At 35.4% G+C, this 22,714-nt stretch overlaps 1 protein-coding gene across 5 annotated transcripts in view; it reads left to right on the plus strand.

Annotated features, from left to right (window-relative positions):
- LOC121313419 (catenin delta-2-like) overlaps nucleotides 1–22,714 on the plus strand; it is a 350,408-nt gene that overhangs the window by 265,223 nt on the left and 62,471 nt on the right. For all 5 annotated transcript variants that reach the window (XM_041245943.1, XM_041245938.1, XM_041245942.1 and 2 more), the window contains 2 exons: nucleotides 17,158–17,275; nucleotides 19,852–20,037. In XM_041245943.1, coding sequence (XP_041101877.1) covers nucleotides 17,158–17,275; nucleotides 19,852–20,037 — 304 coding nt within the window. The remainder of the gene's footprint in view (nucleotides 1–17,157; nucleotides 17,276–19,851; nucleotides 20,038–22,714) is intronic.

Below are 22,714 nucleotides of genomic sequence, written 5' to 3' on the forward strand. Positions count from 1 at the left end.
GTAGAATTTGAGTCATTGAACTAGTAATAGCTAAACAAACCTTCAGGTTTCTACTCACCTAATCATGTTGCAGCCTCTGCTATATCATACAGAAACTGTGCTGGCTCTTATATAGACAACTAGAACTGTGATAATGGACACACAAAAGAGAATCAGGGATACATATCTGTATTAGGTGTCCTTGCTGATTCAGTGGTGAAGATACTAGCTCAAGTGTGCTATATTTTTTTCCTAAATATATCAGTATTGAAAAAAGCAATGTCTTGCATCAGAACGTTAACTAATTTCTGTAAATAAGAATATTCTTAGGAGGACTCAATCAGAGTCAGTGAGGCAGTGACACTGAGGATAAACTACCCCCAGAAAGGAGCCTGACCACTGCAAATCATTTCAGAGAGCAGAAATAAAATTGTATTAAACCCCAAGGCTCAAAGCTGAGAACAGTCTGCAGACAGATGGATCACTCACCTTCCAGGCATTCTAAATGATACTACAGCTTTAGCTGCAATAATGTCTACATTAAGTGAATGTGTAGTCTGCAACCGTCCTACTGTATGTCTTTAGGATTCGAATGCAATAAAAGACTCAGAATGATTTTACATCAATATGCCATTAAGACAAATATATGGTTCATAAGAGTCTGTGAAATTTTAAATATTGTATCTACTCAAGGTCTCAAAAGACTAAACAGGTGATTATAGGATTCTGAAAAGTATTACATATGTCTAAAAGTATAATCAAAAAACATAACTTGTGACAGCACTGGATAGATAGGAACAGAGAACCACAAGCTTGATAGATGGTGTTTTTATCATTTCAGTTGAGGATTGTGGAGACTTGCCAGCAGGATAAGCATGTTGAAGCTGGTATCTAACCCCAAGTGTTGTTGAATAATCAATTACTAGACATATCTTGCTGAATTATTATTGAGCAGAATAACCTATTCTTTTAACTAGTATCTTAGAAAAAATTATGAATCGACAATCAGGGAAAGACAAAGAGGTGAGGGCCATGGAGAGAAATCTTCATGTTAGGAATCTGTTACGAAAGGTAATCCATTGTGTCTACACTCACCTTTTTACATTGGAGGGCTGATCAGCACTTACAATGGTGTAAAAAAGATCAATGTAAACACACTGCTATTGTGTCTGTTTTGAACGTTAAAAAAGCCCACATATACAGTGCTCTATAACGTGGGTCTCAGGACACACACGATATGTGCGTTATAACCAAAGAGCGTTATAAACGGGGGAGGGGATAGGGGGCGCTGCAGGAGATATAACAAAACACATCTGACTAAAATACAAAATAAAATAACTCCCTCTCTATAGTGCACATATAGTGAAGCAAAACTTTAACTTTTTGTGAATTAACCATGCATAAAGCACCATGTAATCAACGTTATATTTTTTTAATAAAAAAACATACATAAAACAAAAACATTCCCACTCGTGGATCATTTTAATTAGCAGTTTTTAAACTATAGCTAGCCTGACTAAACAGCGGCAGACAAGAAAACCAAGTGCGAGAAGAAAAGAGGGTCGGGCAAGGGGAAGAGGAAATGGGCTTGCCCCAGGTTCGGCTGCCGGAACGGGGCTGAAGTGAAGTTTAAGCGTCTCTTCTCCTGGAGAAAGCTGCAGCTCTTCTCGCAGCAAAAAAGTAAATACATTAGGAAAGATAACCTGTGCTATAAAGTGCCAGCGCAGCTTTTCTTCAGTTCAGATACTGTATCAAAAGGGAGAGAAAGAAATGGAAGTTAGACCAGAAGTTTTTTACAGTTTGAACAACACCTGTACTGTATTTACTGTAGAAATATTGCATGAATCACTAGTATAGGGAATTGGGGAACATGCTGTAGGAGCGTTATAACCAAGAGCCTTATAGTGAGGAAGCACTGTAATACTAATGTATGTACTTGATAACTGCATACTAAAGATGTTTAAGATGGGTGGCCTGTAGTCCGTCAACTGTGTGATTAGTTGTAAGGGGGCATGTGGTGTAGACAGATCCAGAAAAATCCATCAAATCTAAGACTCCCTGGGATGGTCATCGAGCTGCTCATTTAATACTGTTCTTTTCTGGTATCTTTGTATGGTTAATTCAGAAAATGAAAGGTAAGGATTGCAGAAAGGTTCTGCTGCTGGAGCAAAATGTGGAAATGCAATTCCAGCAGTTGAAAAAAGTCCATCCAGTAGTTAAGGTTCACTGGTCTCTGCAGTGAAACAAATGAGGGTCTAAATCTGTGACAGTTGATAATGACAATGAGGTGACGGATCCTTCTTAAGAACCCAAGTGGAAAACTGCAAAGTTTGCTGCCAGAGAAAACATCAGACACACAATTAATTATATGGGATAAACAGTTTGATAATACTTTGACCAGCAGCAGTGTGATTCACCAAAAGACTGCAGATTGTATATCAAATTACGCAATTAGTTAGGGGAGAGATGCTGACTGTTGTTATACTTCATTCGTAACTCATGCACAGTATATCGTCCACAGCTCTAAACACTCCATCATAAGAAGAGAAACAGCAGGGAAACATTTTGACAGGTGACACTGACAAAGGCAGTAGTCAAAACATGTGTCTACTTGACTGAGTTTCTTGTAGTTTTTACTCAGTGATGGGCACATGCTTTGTAAGCATGATGTCCTCAGTTTGTAGTTCAAAGATCTTGACAGAGGGAAACACGCTTGGATACTGCAGGAAGCCACAGATGGTAAATTGAAGTTTATTGTTGATTGCTGAAAGTGATTATGTTTGGATTGCTCTGATGATAGAGTGGCTGACCTGATGTGGTGCCATCACGGACTACAAAACATTTATTACTGGAGTGTATTTCTGCTGGAAGGTAACTCCAATTTTATGCCCAGATCTTCTGCCAGAAGATCCTGCTGTGCAGTACTTAGTTGTGGTGATGTAACTCATCTAGTAGTAATTGCTGGATATGCTGAAAGCTGGCCTTGATGGAAGTGCTAAATCACTTAACTGGATCGTGTTATTGTTTAGAGACAGACAATAAGTTCCTGCATCATTTTCTAGGAGAGAGTTTACTGCAAAGCTTATTGCAGTGTATTTCTGTGCTGGTCCTCACGGGCATCTAAATACAAAATAAAGAAATGGACATTGCTGGAAAGTTGGCATTAAGTGTGATAGGCTGAAATACATTTAGTATACAGTAAAACCTGCTTATAATGACCACCCAAGGAGAGGATGGTGTACTGTAAAGTCTATTGCAGACAGGTAATATAACAAGGAGGATATATCATAGTCACACGCAGGGCATAAAGGCACTGGTTTTCTCGTACCAAATCCTTTGATCGTAACATACAGATTACTCCATTTCAACAGAGAACTAAATTTGATAAGAGGGTGGTAAAAGCATCAAATCAATCCATTCTATTCTTTTAGTTTTCTGACAGTACTATATAGTATAGTACTGTATGCAGCCCTCCAATAATATATGTAAGTACAATAATGAAGAAGTGAACTGTATATCTAACCTTGTTTTGTGAATGAATAATTTGCATGCCACAACACTTAAACCCTTCACATTAAAATTCATCTCACTGATTTAATCTGCCTATTTACTTGAAACAAACTGTCAAATTTATAAATACTCAGCACCCTGATACATATTAAAAGGCTTCCCAATTTTATTTCAGGCAATAACTTACCATTGGCAGTCAGTTAGGGTATTAACATGTTTCAGTGATCAAGAGTGCCTTTGTGGTAAAAATTAAAAACATATCTCAGTATTCTAATCACTTAACTTAAACACTACTGGCATTGGGTCACAAACTGATGTGGGTTTATTCCAGTCACCAAAATCACTTTATTGACACTGATAAACAGCAGTAGTGAGTGTTTTTAAATACTAAGTAAGTGTTTGTTTTTTAATCCGGTGACAAGCATTTATTTAGTTTCCTCTAGATAGAATTTAAAAATGACTGCATGAGGCACTTAATGTATGGGTTGTTTTGTTTAAGATATGAAGGTATTACAGTGTCTCAAAATGTGTCTTGTGAATCAGCAGGGTTTTCATAGTGTGTGTGTCTGGGTTATACAGTTGAGTAAGTTATTTGAGTTAGACAATGTGGGGAAGCTATAAAAAAAGGCTAACAAGATGCTCGGATACATTGTGAAGTGTTGAATTTAAATCAACGGAAGTAATGTTAAAACTGTACAATGCACTAGTAAGACCTCATCTTGAATATTGTGTGCAGTTCTGGTCACCTCGCTATAAAAAAGATATTGCTGCTCTAGAAAGAGTGTAAAGAAGAGCGACCAGAATTATTCCGGGCTTAAAAGGCATGTCATATGCAGACAGGCTAAAAGAATTGAATCTGTTCAGTCTTGAACAAAGAAGACTACGTGGCGACCTAATTCAAGCATTCAAAATTCTAAAAGGTATTGACAGTGTCGACCCAAGGGACTTTTTCAGCCTGAAAAAAGAAACAAGGACCAGGGGTTACAAATGGAGTTTAGAAAAAGGGGCATTCAGAACAGAAAATAGGAGACACTTTTTTACACAGAGAATTGTGAGGGTCTAGAATCAACTCCCCAGTAATGTTGTTGAAGCTGACACCCTGGGGTCCTTCAAGAAGCTGCTTGATGAGATTTTGGGATCAATAAGCTACTAACAACCAAACGAGCAAGATGGGCCGAATGGCCTCCTCTCGTTTGTAAACTTTCTTATGTTCTTATGTTCTTATGACAAAGAGCTTATGTAAAAGTGTATGGATATATGAAATGCAGACAAAGACAGTATCTAAGGATATAGTCTAGTCTGGGCAGAGAGTTGTTTTCTTGATCATGTTTAAATAAGCAAGTGAACAAAGTCCAAAAACAAGTTTATTTGGCAGTGAAATGCAGTTATTGTGATATCTGCCAGAGGGATACTCTGCATTTGCCATTTCAGCTTCATGTGTTTCCTTCACTGTCTGTACCTGTGGAACAAGAATCCAAAATGTAAAGATGGCTTCTGGAAATAGTTACATCTAAAGAAATCATTATGACCCAAATCAAATATTTTTCATAGTTATTAAAAATGTATTACGTTAAAGAAATGCAAAACTATAAGGGGGGCGAGTGCTGACGGCAGTAAAGCGAGTGAGAGTAAGGACAATTGAGTTTATTTAGCAATAAAATCATTACAAATTGAATATAAAAGTACAGAAAACCATTACAGAAAAAAAAAACCCCACTACCTAAAGTCCAAACTGGCACAATAAGATATTTTTAAGAATAACATGTTTTAATACTTCAAATTCTCCATGACTAAACAGCAGTGCTAAATAATAGACGTTGTTAATTTCATAAGACCAATTGAATGACTTAACCAGCAGTCTTGTTTTATAGGGATTCTTTATTGAAATATGAATAATCCCTGCCAGACCCCTTCCAGAGTAGCACAGATTGACAGAAAGGTTTCTTTTAGCCACTGTTGTGATAAACCAAAGCTGCATGCAGATTAACAAGTACTGATCGTATGACAGGCAGCATGGCCTGAGCAACAGCATTCTTCTAAGCAACAACCATTTGTTAAAATTTTTTTTTTTTTTTTATTCGACCATGAAAAATATAAATGATCATGCTGAGAACGGTGGTTCCACATTTTAAAAGCCATATGTAAATCCATCATAATTCACAACAAACTTCTCTCTAATAAATGTATTGCACAGTGACATATACGATTCTAATGAGAAACCAGTTAAAATCTGTGTTTGTTTCTAGATTTTTTTAAACCAATTGTTGTGGCATTAGGGGGAGCAACTACAATGCAAATTCATTAACCGTCTTTCTCGTGGCAAGGAAACTGTGAATATTAAACATAATTTAATAAAGCAAAGGCATTCGCTGCATTTCTAATCATGGTAAATACACCAGAGGATGGTTCAGCATCTTGCTTTGTGGTGCCTATACAATGCGTCATCTCACATGAAACAGACAAGCACTGCATTAGTTAAGATTGCATTGTTCTTTCATGACAGCTTCCCTCCCTACCAAAATCTGTGATTACAATATTGTAGCACTTGATTTATTGAACTAATTTACTGACAGAGCTTACTCAATGATCAAAACCCCATCATCAATATTCTAGGATCATACAATTATTTAATGAAGCTGTGTATAAGAAGAGAACAGTAGTCCTCCACAAGAGCTGTCTTTTCACTTCACTGTCTTCATAAAGTATTTAGGTTTGAATGCCCATATAAGAAAAGGAATCTTTAGACACTGCAGTACAATGGGTAAGTAGGTATGGAGGTATGTTAGGAAAATAAACATATGATATACCTATGGGTCACGTTATTCACCAGTTGGACAGGGATTCCAGTATATTCACACTTGACCATACTAACTTTGCAGTGTTTGTCACAACCTGGTGAAATAGAAGATGTAATGTATGCAGTAGGTGCTGTAAAGTTTAATCGAATGTTACGTTATTGAAATATTGCATTTAAAATAGAAATACGGTAGTTTTAATTTCACATTACACAAGAAGTGATGCAGCAAAACACAAATCCCCAGCCCTTTTAAAACTTTCAGTAAGATTCCTCTGACTTTATTCTTTAGTTTTGCAGTAAAACCCTCCTTAATAGTCAATGCAGTCTGATTGCTGATCCTGGTGAGAAAGGAAGAGCTACCATGTAGGTCAGAATATCAAGGCAATACCCTGTATCTCCACTTATCACACTTACATTTTTGCATAAATCTGGAAAACTGTTTAAGAAATTGTGATGAAACTTGGTATTAACTTAATTTAGCATAAGTCACTAAGAGTATCAGATGGTGGTGTCTCTCCATTTGTACATTTGTCTGTCTATATGTCACCGGTACATTTTTACAAGTATCTTGAGAACAAAATAAATAATCCCACGTAGTGTAAATTTGTCATTTAAGGATTGTTTACCATGATAATAACACCTAATTTACTTACCTATAGGTCATAAATACCACTTATACAATTTTCATTGAACTACAAATTGCCCTGTCTTAGTCTGTACTATTCTGTATACACTGTTGATGTGTGTCATGATTGTCACTTTTTACCTTTTCAGTGTTTTGCTTTCCTTCGGTTTTACTTTATTAAAGCTAGAAACTCTATCTGGATGTCCCACATCCATCTACTGTGTAGTAGTGCCCAGCCACAGAGCTTCCTGATTGTAGGAGGACAGTTCTGAGGTTACTGAATTTTAACGAAAGATTATTAAACATAAAAGTAGCTTTATGCTCCTCAGTTGATCATTTTTTGTCATTTAGTGGAAAGAGATACTGATTTTTATTTTTCTTCACATTTAAAAATGTATTCTAACCTTTCTGCATCAGAGCAACAAGCACTTAATGATTTAATGAATGATTCTGCAATTGTCATTAAACCTGCTGATGAAGGAGGGGCGATTGTTGTGCAAGATGTTCAGTATTATTGGAATGAAATTCTTAAACAACTAAGTGACACTACATTTTATTTGCCATTACAAATTGATCCCACTGTTAGATTTTCAAAAGAGATTTTGGAGCGTCTCGGACGGTAAGAAACATAATTGGTTAAATAAAAATGAATTAGATTTCACCCAAAACGAGCTGTGTTTTGTACATTACCAAAGATATGATTAATCCACCTGGTCGTCCTATCGTATCTGGAACAATTCTCTTATTGAACCAATTTCCCAATTTGTTGATTATTTTATTTTAAGCCTTTTGTACAACAATTGCCTTATTATATCAAAGACACTACTCATTTTCTGAATCGCATTAGAAGTGTGTGGGTTTCTAATATTGATATTTTATGTGCTATGGATGTATCTAGTCTATATACGAATATTCCACCTAATTTGTTTGTCGGCTAGGAATCATTTTTTGTTCATTCAAGAACAGGATAATTTACCCAATTCTTTTTTGACATAGTTGGCTGCCATTGTTCTTGAGAAAAACTATTTTCTTTTTGAGAATAATTATTACAGATTTGAGGTAGAGCTATGGGTTTGATGATGGCGCTCAACTATGCCAATTTATTTATGGGGAAGTTTGAATTGGACTATGTCTATAATGATAACTTATTTAAATATTTTATCTCTAATTGGCTAAGATATATTGATGATGTTTTTTTTTTTTTTTTTTTTTTTTTTTTCATTTGGCATGGCAACACAGATGAACTAAAAGATATATTAACAGTAAATTACCCTCCATCTCTTTTACTGTAAACTCTAGTGAGACATCTATTTATTTTCTTGATGTATTAGTTTTTAAATTTGGTTCATGTTTAAACACTACTTTGTACAAGAAAGACACAGATGTGAATAATTTTCTGAATGCAAAGAGTTTTCATACACCTGCTTTACACCTTTTAGTCAACTGTTAAGGATTCAACGAATATACGCTTTAGAAAATGAGTTTGAGGTTCATGCTAAAGAACTATGTGACAGGTTTTGAACTAAGGGATACAAAGATGCAGTAGTTACTCAGTCTTATGATAAGGTTAAATACCTTTCGAGGGAAACATTGTTGATACCTAAGGTTAAACCAGTAAAAGAACATTGTTACTTTTGTTTCCACCTTCTCTTCAATTTCTCATCAAGTTAAAAGTATTGTCAATTCAAATTCGTCTATATTGACAAGTGATCCCAAAGTGGGTCATTTATTGACACGTTCTTCTCTTTATGCTTATAAAAGGCCCAGAAATCTGAGAGACCAAATGGTGAGAGCTGATGCAAATGTACCTCCACAAGATTTTATGTCCCCCATTCCATCTGGAAATTTTCCTTGTCACAATTGTGCAAACTGTAATTCTATGATTTAAGGGTTGTTATTTTATTCATCCTCATTCTGGTAAGAAATATTATGTTAAGGGACATATTACATGTACGACTAAATACGTTATTTGTTGAAATGTCCATGTGGGCTATGTTACGTGGGTAAAACCATTACAGAATTCAAAACTAAAATTTATGGACATGTAATGGAGATAAACGTTCCCCTGTTTCAAGACACTTTAGTGAACTCAATCATGAAGTTTGCTCACTCAGATTTCTGGGCATTGAAATGGTTAAAAAATCCTAGAAGGGGTGGAGATCAATCGAAATTATTGCTACAAAAGAAGCTTATTGGATTCACACATTTAAAACTGAGGCACCATTTGGTATGAATGATTAATTATTCTTGTCAGTTTCTGTAATTTATTTGTTTATTTTTTGTATTTACATTTTGGATATGTTTATAAGCAGATATACAGCAAAGTTTCTGAATTGTTTTTGTAATCTAATAGATTTGTGTGATATTTACAGACACTTTAATAATGGTTATTGAGATTTGGTTATTGTTTTTATGAGACTGATTCTCCTGTTGGATGTTCTGTAATAATGGTTTGAATTCTATCTAATTATGAAAGATACGTTTTATCTGTAAAATAAAATATAAAGATCTTTAAAAGTGCTAGGTGACTGTGATTTAAGGTTTTTGTCATTATATTATTAAGGAAATTGTTTTCACTAAATACACTTTAATAGCCTAATTGGTATTGCACTTTCACGCTCTTTAAAAAAAAAAAAAAATAACACCTGTTTGTCGTTAAGCTTATAAAAGAGAGTCTATGCTTATTATTTGTATGCACTGATAAAAGCTTTACTGCCGCTACACATTTGTTTGTTATGTTTCTGCTATTATTATTATTATTATTATTATTATTATTATTATTATTATTATTATTATTACTGGCTTCTTTCTACTTTTTTTGTAATAGTACCATGTATGCAATTAGTACCCGAGTGATGATGCAGTCTGCCAGCAAGCATATAAAAACACTGCACAAAAACAAGCCAAGTTCGTTTGCACAAGGAGATTTGATCTTATCCTACCTGCTTGCGCCAGAATCAATAACGACAGTGCATCACACAACCCTGACCCTTAAATAAGGGCTCTGTGTTTTTCACACAGACGTAAGCTAGAAATGTTATATCCAGCTCTATCGCTTCTGATGTCCTGGCAGGTTATAGTTAACCTTAATAGCATTAAAGTGGACATTGCTTTGACGTTTCTTTCTTCTCAATCAGTAACATAGATTTTTATTAAGGTGATCTACCATTTTCCCCACATGGACCAAAAGATGTGCCTAACTCTAATCAGCATGCCAAAATGTTTATTGAAGGAATTTAAAAACTACATGCATGTGTGTCTGTTTTATATTTATGCTTTAGAATTACTGCAACCTCTTTTTTTATTCACAGTGCCCTCATTCTCCCAGGGGGGATTTCTGTTGTCAGATATTTTCTTCACAAAATCTTTGATACTAGTAGGATATAAATAAATAAAAAACAGACTGGACACATGTTCATTGCGGAATCAAGCACCTTATATTCGGGGGGAGGGGGGGATTTACACAGATAATGCAAAACATTAAAACGCATTAAAAGTACGGCACGTTATAGTTTCTTAAAATAGTCACTGATGCTTGTATGTTTAATCGATTGGCTTTCCTTTTTTCGAATATTTGTCTGTAGCACTCGTAGAAATAGTTTGTCATTCAAGGATGAGTCATCTTGCTGCTCTACATAATTGAGCAGTGATTCAGCACAGGTGAGGGCTGTACTGTTATCTGTCCATGGACACGCTTCACAATGTCATCGTCAATAAGCAACTCATATCCAGGTTCATACCGATCAATATCTAGCCATCGACATTTTCACAGCCTCCCATTTGCTACACAATTTTTACAAGGCTTGCCGCTGAGATTTCTTCCTCGTCTAACTCTTTCTCATTGCCTTCCTCTGGAAAGATTTTTTCTCTATGATCTGATCAGCATAATTGGTTTCACTACTTTCCATACTCTAGTCACTTCATAAATCACATCCAGAACTGTCAGCTTCTTCCAAAAAGATTTTAAATCATGTCCTTCATTAACATACTTTTCTAACAGTTCCACTCGATAATTCCTGTTAGTGCATGCACTCACTCCCTGGTCCATAGGGCTCATTTGATGGTAAATGTTTTAAAAAAATGTTGCCATCTTCTGATTTGATTGGTTTGCAGAAGTATTCACCCCCTTGCAAAGTTTTCACATTTTGTTTGCACCTGAGTGTACTGCACGACGCTTTCAAATTAGACTACATGTAGAATCCACACAAACTACTCCACATTGATAAAGTTAAAAATGCATATAGAATATTAATAAGTAAGATTTACAGAGAAAAACAGATTAATCTTAGTTGTATAAGTATTCAACCCCTTTGCTACTGCAGCCCTAAATCAGCTCAGGTGCAAATCATTTGTTTGAAAGGTCACACAATTAGTGTGGTTTAGTTAATGGTTTCAGCCGTCAAGCATGGTGGTGGCAGCATCATGTTATGGGGATGCTTCTCTTCAGCAGGGACTGGGAAGCTGGGAGAATGGATGGTGCAAAGTACAGATGAATCCTTGAGGAAAACTTGTTTGAGTCAGCCAAGACTCTGAAACTGGGGAGGAAATTCACATTTCAGCAGGACAATGACCCAAAGTACAAAGCCAAAGCCACACTGAAGTGGTTGAACAAGAAGAAAATGAATGTCCTTGAGTGGCCCAGTCAAAGTCCTGACTTGAATCCAATCGAAAATTTATGGCAAGACTTGAATAATGCGGTCCATCGACAATCCCCAACAAACTTGTCAGAACTGGAGCAATTTTTCTGTAAAGAATGGGCAAAAATTTCACCATCCTACTGTGCAAAGCTAGTAGAGACCTATTCAAAAAGACTCATAGCAGTAATTGCTGCAAAATATACTTCTACCAAGTACTGACTTAAGGGGTTGAATACTTATGTAACCACTAAATTTCATTTTTTTAATTTTCTTTGCAAGTTTTGCTGACATTTAACTTCCTCCTCATATAACAGTGTTCAGTTTAACCACTACAACTTTGAATAATTTTTTTTTTTTTAAAAGTTTGTTTGAAAAACTGCATACATTAGTAATTCATCAAAATGTCACATTATTGGTAGGGGGTGAATACTTCTGCAAACCACTGTATGTTCAAACTCACTTACATCACAAACACTAATATAAAAATTGCAGTTAAAGCACAGTGAGATATATAGCAATTCATGATTTTTTTTTAAACATTGAAACAGACACTGAACGACAGTGAAACAACTAAGAAAAGCATCCCAGAATTAGGGTTTCCCTTGGAAAGGTAATGTTTGTGTTGTTTTATTTTTTTTTTTAGGTGGTTATATTAAAGGATCTGCTCAGTGACATTGCTGTTCATGGTGAATTTGATCTTCTTGAAACCTTATCCAAATTAAATTCAAAGGCAGAGTCAGTCAGTGTTTAACATTCTGTCACCCTCTTACCCAATGTGGATCTTCTGGCTGTAAGTAGTGCTCCCTGACAGCCCTTGTAATGAAAAAAAAAAAAGTCTGTACAATGGTGTGTGTGCTGCATGTGATGTAGTCTCAGTAGCACTTTAATTAAAGCTGATGGAGTTCTTTCATGTGTATATCTCTTTTAGATGCGAGAGGTGGCTTGTGAAGTTTAGGAAGCCGTTGGTTTCTTTCATGCCTTGGTTGATTCCAGATGTGTGAATACTTTAAATAGTTGGAATGCATCTTGACAGGTAGTGATCCCAATTATTTCATTACCAGGCAGGCACTAAAAAAATATGCTGTCATTTGCTGTTGCGATACCTGTATAGTTTGTAGATTAAAATAGCTATACCAGTAGTAGTTTGTGTAAAACACAAGAAGGTGGTTGTCATGGAAAACACCACCGACTTTACATATTTTTCCATCTACCGACAGGACCTCAAGTCATTTTAAATTAAATTATATTTTATTACGCCCCCCAGTGTTTACTATTTACAGCTATGCCCAAATGTTTTGCATCACCTTATATAATGAACTAATTTTGCTTCATAATGTCAAATGAAACCTCCTGAATAATGTTAGGCTAACATGTTGAATTACATACTGCTTTGCAGTTTTCCATATATTTAACGAAAAACTGACAAATAAATACAGTAAAAAAAAAAAGTGAGAGAGGTAGACTCTTGCAATAGCATTTAGTAGTTTCTTTGATTACATGATGTAAAATACAATACATAAGTAAATTATGTTCATATACTGTAGATTTGTTTTTAATTGTCTCAGTGCTAAAATTCTTGGTGATGCAAAACTTTTCTTGAAAAATACATATTCGTATCAAACGGGATTGTTAGTTAGTTGAAAAAGTTGAATTTAGTAACATTTTGCAAGAAATATGTAGCATTTTCTAACCCAATTTCTCTATGAAACTGAGTAGTATTGTGTGAAGGGCAGGGTTTTTCAATCTAGCTGTATATATGTCTTTTAGTTTAAAATATGTTTTTTGTATGGTAAAATGTACTGTATGAGAAACTGATTTGAGATGTTGTATGATATTGTATGTATTGTATTTGAATGATTTGTGTAGGTATTTGCAAACTGAGGGAATACAGTAACAAATAAAAGCATACAGGCGAGTTTTCTGCCATTTAACAATTAATTGTATTTTAATGCAACTGTGCAATGCAACATCATATTATGAGAAAAATAATTGGTGTTTGCTGAGACTCCAGTGCCTAGTTCTGTATTTTCTTGTGCGCTGCAAAAGAAACGTGATTAGAGGATCCTTTTTTCTCAACTAAAAGTAAAATATGATGAACTGTGACAAAACATTACATTGCTGGTGTTTACAAATTTTCCAGAAGAAGCTATATATATATATATATATATATATATATATATATATATATATATATATATATATATATATATATAGTGGCAGAGTGTATGGTAGTGTGATAGGAAGGAGATATGTGGGTCCGAGAATCACACGTAGTTTATATCCTGTGAAGGTTGACAAGATAATAAAGGGTTAAGAATGCCTATAACAAACGGTTAATTGGTTTGTTTAATTGTATCAGTGTTTCATGGGTACACCTGGTTGCAATTAGCAGGTAGGAATATAAGCAGGTGAAACTGATTGTTCTGGTGGCTGTGAAAGGGCAAAGACCTGAGAGGAGGAAACCTGTAGGATGGGGCCTAGAAAAGGTATTTAATAATAGAAGCTTGTGTTTAAACCCCCCTGGTAAACAGCTTAACTGTCTGGTTCACAGTTAAGGATTGAAAAGTTTAGTTAATACTCCTAAGTGTTAGGTTTTTGTTTGTTCATTTGTTAAAGCATATACTGCACATACCATAACCTCTCACTTGCAACTGTGTGTGCAATTATTATTATTTTTAAAACTGACATCACAATATTTCGGACAACATGCCTGTCTCCAGACTTGTTCCATAGCAATAACGTCAACAATGATGGTGTAAACAGACAATGTATACCATTCATGGGGTATCCATGCGGGTCAATTTACACGTGAAATGGCGATGTGCTTACGCGTTTGGGAGAATTACTCGTGTAAATCAGGTTTGTGGCAAAAAAAAACAGCCAAAGGAAGGGAGAGGGTAAATCTCATTTACTCGTGTAAATGATGAAACACACGGGAAAATCCATGCCTAGTTTTGCATGGAAACCCTCATTTCACGTGTAAATGTTAATGAGCGTGTTTATCCTAAACTATAAATATTGCAAGGGAGCAGGTCATTTGTTACTGTGGATTCCAAGACGGCATAAAGTAGTGACTGATGGGTGATTTTATGGTTAGCAGTGGTGTAGTTCACCTTGATGATAATGCGTGCGGCTTTTTTTATAGTTGTTTTTTGCTGTGTCCGGACTGTCATGTTGTATATCTCTTGTGAGTTTACAGTTCTGTATAAAACCACTTAATATGAACTGCGTTATGCCCTGGTAGTTGAAGCAGCTGTTTGAGAATAACCTTGCTGTTAAAAATGTGCTACAGTTAAATATGTGCAAGTGAGCTGCTTAAATGTAACTGAATTCATTTCAGTCCTTTTTTTTTTTTTATCCCTGCTATGTCCAAAGACAATGCGTGTCTGCCCTCCACGTTAATAAATATAGTTTGTGAACTGGCCATCATGAACCAGGTCGATCGCCCAAAACAGCGCAACAAACATCCAACAAGTTGTTGATGCCCTCTCAGAACTGATCAAATAAAACTGCAAATGAACGTATTGATTGTTTTTTATTTGTTTTGCATCATTAATATGTAACACAACTGTAAATCCGACCCAGCTTAAAAGAAAGGAGAGAATCTTTGACATCATGGGCCTCCTCGCTGTTGTCCAATTGAAACTGGCAGATGTTAACAAGCGGAGTTGGGCTTGTTTTTGAGAGAGTCTGGTTGTAATTTGCATAAACACCCACTCTAACACGGGTTGCAGTTGTTTAGAGCTTGTTGTGAAAGGCAGTGCCACTTTTTTTTCTAGTGAGACTGTAACCTTCCCCTTCTGTCTCACAGGCAGCCACTGATTCCTGAACACCTCATTTTGTTGTTGACAAGAGTCTGTGCAGGATATAGCAGGCAGTGCCAATTTTGGGAACAAACTAAATTTCAGTACATTTCATAAGTATCTGCCACCTCCCTTTCAAGTGCCCACTACCCGTATTTTCCCAAGCGTGGTGTTGAATGCTTCCTAGGCAGCTGTCAGCCGTCCGGACAGGTTGGGTTTCTAAGCCAGGGTAGTATATGCACAGCATCACATGATCTCCTATATGCTCTCCGCCAGTTTTCAGCCATGGTGATCTGACCTGCTGGTCAGTTTCATTTTATACCTCCGAGTTCATTTTTAATTAATGAGTCGTAAGATAAATGACATTTGAAAACAATTTGTGCAAGAGCAATAAACCACGTTACTAACCAACCAGACACAAGATATTTCCCTTTATTACAACAGCTTAGATTCACTCGTGTACTAGTTCTCTGTGCATAAAAAACATGATTTCACAAAATTTCACTAGTAATCTTCAAAAACAGCACGGGTAATCTACGCATTTGTCTCGTGCAAATGTCTTGAGTTGAAAAAAAAAAAAAAAATTGCATGGAACCACATGATTGGCGTCTTAATTAGGGGACATGGTTCATTTGTATATCTCTGGCAATAGATAAAATCCCTCAGTAACAATCTGTGACGGTAAATCACATCTAAATCCATGGCTGGCCAGTAAAATAACCAGGCAGTAGTTTTATAAACTGTGTGTTAAATACTGCCCGGTAATGTTTTTTAATCTTGTTTTAAATTGTTATACAATAAATGTTCTGAAATATTTAAATGTTTACCTGAATAAATGTTAAATTGTAGAATGTTTTTTTTTTTTTTTTTTTTTTTTTGTGTCCACCTTTAAAGACATTCTACTTTCACCATCAGTGCATAATCAAACAAAAGAAAACAAATTGTGATCAATTAATTCAACTGCATTGTATTTATTTATTTTTTTAATTTAATTTATGTATAAATAAAAGCTGTGTGTAAGTGCTGCATACTGTCATTTTCGTTTGGGTTGTCCATCTGTGTTAATTGGAGGCCTATTCACAGGGTAATGTGAGTATGTTCACACTGCCACTGCTTGTACAATCCTTAGCTTGCTCAGTGGATAAATCACTTCAGTCTCCAGAACTGCCAACCCAGCCACATAATTCATCACACAAATTAATGAAAGAAAAGGTTCTTATTCTAAATGCAGTGCAACATTGGTCAAAGCAGCTACATCCCTTGAAGACAAAATGTGATGTGCTTTGGTTTTATACTTTTTGAAATAATGCAATCTATATTTACAGTATAATCGTCAATCTCGAAAAACTACTCACTTCTAAATCTTTTGTAGTCATTTTTGTATTACTTTAGTATAAATACATGTTAATTTGGATTCATATGTTGTTTTTTTCTGACTTTATGTGAACGAAAAGACATTTTGATATTTTGAAATATCACTGTCCTGGTCACAAAAGCAAAGTTTGTGGGGAATAATAGCCATTTTCTATACTTTTGAGGCATAAGCAATTAGGAAATAACACTGACTACCCAGGAACAAAAATTGTGTTACATACTGTAATCATCCACTCTTAAGCTTGCTGCCTGTAGTAGCCTGAGATATTTAACATATGGCATACTGCAATGCTGTCTTTTTTTAAGTTAATTGTTCTCCACTTTACCTCCCACGCTGTCTGGGTGTAATGCATTGGTGGTGTGCGCTGTCACAATGAAGGTAAGGAACCTGTGAGTGCTGTAGCCCTGACCCTGTTGCTGCTTGTGTTTCAGAAATGTCAGTTCTGCAGGAGAAGAGGCACGCAGGAGAATGAGGGAGTGTGATGGACTCACTGATGCATTGCTATACGTGATTCAGTCTGCTCTTGGGAGCAGCGAGATTGATAGCAAGGTCTGACTTTGTATTTCCTTTTCTTCTCACATTACTGGACTGTAATAAAGCACAGCAGTACACCAACTGAAAAAAATGGATGACTTAAAAACAAATGAACAGCTTTGTGGTTGGTTGCACTTTCAAGGTTGCTACAACTGTCCCCAGAATGGCATTCTTTAATCATAATTGAACAGTCATATGATTTCACATTCCAAATAAGGATGCTGTTATATTTTCACAATAATGAAAATCGAGTGTTTATGAGGAGAAGGAGGGAGTGGGCAAATCAGGTCCATTGTAAGTGGTCTTTTTGCAATTCCATTAAGAGGCTCCACAGAGTGCAATCTTTCATCTTCTCTGTGCTGCCATAGTAAAATTATCATTTACTTTGACACCACAGGTATTTTTATTTGTTGTTGTAGACTTCAGTAAATCAGATGTCCACTTGTTCATTAGGGGTTACTTAGGCAACTCCTGGGAAACAGCAAGCTAGTCCATTAACAATATGACCACGATGGATGTGTAAACAAAAGCACTTGTACATATTCTACGTTTCTTACTTGTAAGTTGTGAAATGAATATTGGATGAGCAATTTTATTATCTACATTTGCTACATATTTTTGTCTACAATGTAGTATCTCTTGCCCCTGTTGAGGTCTCCGCTCAAGGATATTTTTATGGAAGCCTAATACAAAGCCTGAAGCAAGAAGCCTAATTTCCTACACATTCCTTTAAGGCCACTTGGTGTAGTCAGAATTGTTAAGGTCTGTCACACTCTGCTGTTCTCTGTGGCCCACAGCCAACTGCTGTATAACCCTATATTCCACCCTTCTCAGTTTTCTATACTGCCTTAATATCTCACATCCTTGATCAGCATGAGACTCCGACAACCAATACTAACCACCTGCATGTGCGTACATTCCTAATGACTGACCAAAAACACCCAATCACAGGGCACCCTCACAGATTTGTCTATTTATTTATTTATGTATTTATTAATACTCTGCCTTATGAACAAGTCTTAATATAAAATCCATTCTAAGCTAAAATGCTAGTTTGCTTCTTGTCATTTAATGTTGTGATATATGTTAGAATTTCCATTGCCTGTCCTTCCAGTAGTACAATACTGGAAGGAAATGTTTACTTTATCAGTTAATGTCAGTCTCACTGAACTTAAATTGTTTTTGTTACAATGCCACAGTAACTAAATACATAAACACTGAAGTGAATAATTTCTGAGATGCCCCTGAAAAAGCCACTCTTATCTTTCTTCTCACAGGTAATATTTTTGTCAAAATCTTACTTAACAATTATAAACAACAGACAACAAAAAGTGCAACTGGTCTACATCCACAAGTGTGTCCCCCTACATTACTATTCATTACTATTTAGAGTGGGCCTTGCATTAGTTCTCAGTGGCATTGACAAATATATCTTACTAATTACCTAGAACAAGTTCTAAGCTTATTAACCTCTTTCCACATTGGATGCTTTGTTTTCCAAAAGGTCTCTTTCAGTAGCACACCTTCAGGTTATCTGCTGACAAAGCCCATTGGCCAGCTTGTTTGGTTAAATACATAGTGTGTGGACATTTGAAGGACATGGACAAATCCCTCTGCTGTCATTGCTGAATTATGTTACAGACGTTTCGCTGGCGCATTCTTCTTCTGACCGCTTTGTTTGATACCGTTATTTGTCAATATGCTTCCTCATTTTGTTGTCTGTTTAAACTCCCTCAAAAGACATGATAAATGATAGGTCCTTAACCACCACAATTGCCATGTGTCATGTTAGACAACTGCCATCGCAACTGCTGTTTCAAACATGTTAGCTGGTATAAGGAAGTAAAATAACTCGGCAGATATTTCTGCTTAAAATCTGTGTAGCAATAGTTAATTGATGCATATATTGCTATTTCAAACTAAGCTAAAAGCCAAGATTTTTAAGTTCAAAGGGCATCTATTGTAAAACAAAGACACTACTTTGATCTGTGAAGTATATAATAAGTCAATATGCACTGTTGGCTCTGATACTCTACAATTTAAATGTCAGGTTCACTGTGCAACTGTCTGCATGTAAACTTACTGTACACATATACACACATGGTTTCTTTGAATTCAGTGCATGCTCTGCAAGTTGCTCTGAAATAATAATTTTATTTTTTTTATTTTATTAAAGACCATTTTCCTTTTTTCAAATAAAAAAAAGGGGACTTTGTTATTTTATCAAATCAAAAATAGACATATATATATATATAATTATATAATATATAATATATATATATATATATATATATATATATATATATATATATTATATATATATATATATATATATAATTTATTTTAAGTAATTCATAAAACACCTACACTAGGATTGAAGTTTAATTATATCACCTACTGCGACTTGCTAACACTGCATTCTAAAAGTTCAGTTATCATTACCACAGTTGCTGTTTGTTTTGTTATTTAGTGCACAAAAGCTGTGCCATATTTAAAATATAACCCCACGGATTGTAAAGGTCACTATAAACAAGGAACCATTTGGGGATTTTTTTCTTTGCTGGTATTTATCTATTTTTTTTCTTTTTTAGACCATTGAAAACTGTGTCTGTATCTTGAGGAACCTCTCATATCGGCTAGCTGCGGAAACATCTCAGGGACAGCAGATGGGGACGGATGAGCTTGATGGATTGCTTTGTGGGGATGCCAATGGCAAGGACACAGAGAGCTCAGGCTGCTGGGGAAAGAAGAAGAAGAAAAAGAAGTCCCAGGATCAGGTGGGGGGCCTGTCTGCTGCCTGCTAGCAATTAACACTGTTTTGTAGCTACTGTGCAGGGGAGAAGGGTCCTCTGCAGATCATTGTTCATTTTGCTACAATGTGCATTCATGGGCAAGTTTTGCTGCTTGTTCTCCCTTTTCAATAAGTTATATTTAGCTTTGTATCAACAGAAAGAAGAATATGTTTTCTCTTGCACTTTTTAGACACATTGCTTTATTTAATGTTTGCTACTTGAATGGTAAAACCATGCAATGAGTGATTTTCATAGAGAAAGAAAAGCCCACGAGAACCTACTCGGTTGATCTGATATGTGGTTGTTGGTTTGGCGTGCGATTGTTCTGAGTTCTACTGGAATATTCAAAGGTTTTTCTCAAAAGAGCCAATGTTTCAGTTGTTTAACATACATTTGTCATAGGAAAGTGTGTTTGAAAACAAACATTGGAGGTACTGTTATTTAACATAACAATAAGTGCCTTACCAGATGGTAAAGCCTCTTGTGAGGGTTTCTATTGCTGTTTGAAAATGGATATGTTAAACAAAACAAAAAAGAAAAAAAAAATCTCTTTTGTTTTTGTCGTGATTTTGTGCAGCACTAGTTTTTGTGACAAACATTTTTGTCATTATTTCATGAGTAATGCGGTTTTCTCAGAATTCCATCTGAGGTCTGGTAGCCTTCACTCAGGCTTCATTATCCAAGCGGTGGACTATGTTGCATCGTGGGTATTTCCAATAGCCAAATAATACCTCAATACTAAAAGAAATGTTTTACTTACATTGAGCTGTTTTTCAGTTCAGGTACCTCGTTCAGAAAAGCTAACATGGTTTGTGAACTGTTTGTAAAACATGTTAAAGGAATAAAAGTAGTTAACGTTTTGTTTTGTAAGATTTGAGTGCAGGTTTGTGTATTTGTGTAAGTTTCAGTATTTAAGTTACCGTTTAGGTCCAAAACTCATTAACAAAAAAGAAAGAAGTTTTAGTAATTACAAATATCTCGTAGTCTATGTGTTGTATAATAACACATAGACAATAAGGGGCCAAGCAATTTAGCTGGTGGAGAATAAGGGGCCAATGCAATGTTCTGTCTGTGACTGCTGGTAATGGAACATTCTGCCTGTGTCAATTACTGTCGATTATTTTGTTTTCCTTATTTTGCTATACTAAATTTAAATAGATAAATTGAACGTATAGGACAGCTAGGAAGCAGACTTAGTCTATATTGACAGACAACATTAGAGGACATGTACAACAACTGAGATTTTCTTTCAAAAAAGGGATAATACACCAATACTGTATTAACGTTATTTTTCGCCGGATTGATTTGAAATGGTGATTAAACATAGTTTGAAAGATAACATCCGAGATTCTTTAGCAGAGATTAAGGCTGTCATATTGACCAATCAGGTTAAACGAAATCTCTGATCCATTTTCTAACAGGCTTTTGATGTCATGGTAACTACATTCACTTTCTACTATTCCTTTCTATTTAAACCTTCAGGCATCATGGTACTGAGTATTTACAGCTCTTACAGCTTTTAATGTCCGTTAATGTGTTATGGTACAAGTTTTTTTTTTTTTTTTTTTTTTTTTTTTTTTTTTTTTGTTTTTCCATGCTTGTTTATTAACTTTAACTTTCCAGTGGGAAAAGGACTCAGTAGGGTGTCAATGCAAGACAAGTAAAGGGAGAGAAGTGCATCAGCCTCTGATACTGCTTAAATAAACCTGGCTCTATGCAGAGGTCAGAGCACCTGATATTCACAAAGCATTCAACTGTTTTTTTTTTTTTTTAAAGAAAATAAAATGTTAAAAATGCAATAAATAAATAAATAAACTAAAACACCAGATATTACTTTAAGAACTCCTACATAGTAGTTTTTGCTTATTCTGTAATTTTATACATTTATTTTACAAAGGTGCAAAATGTAACTGCTTTGCAAATATGGATCGCTTGAGAATTTGCTTTGCCTGCATTTATTTGTATAGATCACAGCTGTACTGTACAGCACGTGTAAGGCTCAGAAATAGCAAACCGACACTGACAGATTTATATTGTCTGGTGTTATATCAGCAAATAAAGATGTAACACACTTAAAATATTATTGAGCCACAATGAGGAAATAACCTTTTTTTTTTTTTTACTTTTCGAATGTGCAAGTGTCAATCTATGCACTGCGAAGGCCTTTGAGGAATGTAATTTCATGCCTCCTGGAGGTACATACTATATTCAGATAGTTACATTTATATGAGTCTGAAAAAAACACTGAAAGACGCATTTAAATAAAGGTCAAGCAAATTTGCTGTCACTGAATGTCACAATTGTCATAAACGTAGAAGAGTCTATCCGTCTATCTTTACCACAGCTCTAAATTTTCAATTTTAACATCTCCAAAAAAGCAACAGTGGCATTTTATATGTTTGTGTTTGTGGGGTTTTTTTTTTTTGTACAGTTAACTATGGATATTTGATTTTAATGGCTGCATGGATCAATATTCATGCAGAGTTCGCAGACTGAAAGGAACCTTTGAGATCTTCGGATTGATTTGTTTCTTGTATTGAATAATAATGCATAAGTTTCAGTAGGATAATGTAGAGACCTTGTGGATTCCACAAATCCCACATATTTACTGTGAATTTAGTGTAGTTTACCGATAGTTTACCGTGGTTTTCAATACTCACCC

This window comes from Polyodon spathula, chromosome 3 (assembly GCF_017654505.1).
Source record: "Polyodon spathula isolate WHYD16114869_AA chromosome 3, ASM1765450v1, whole genome shotgun sequence".
Taxonomy (NCBI): Eukaryota; Metazoa; Chordata; class Actinopteri; order Acipenseriformes; family Polyodontidae; genus Polyodon; species Polyodon spathula.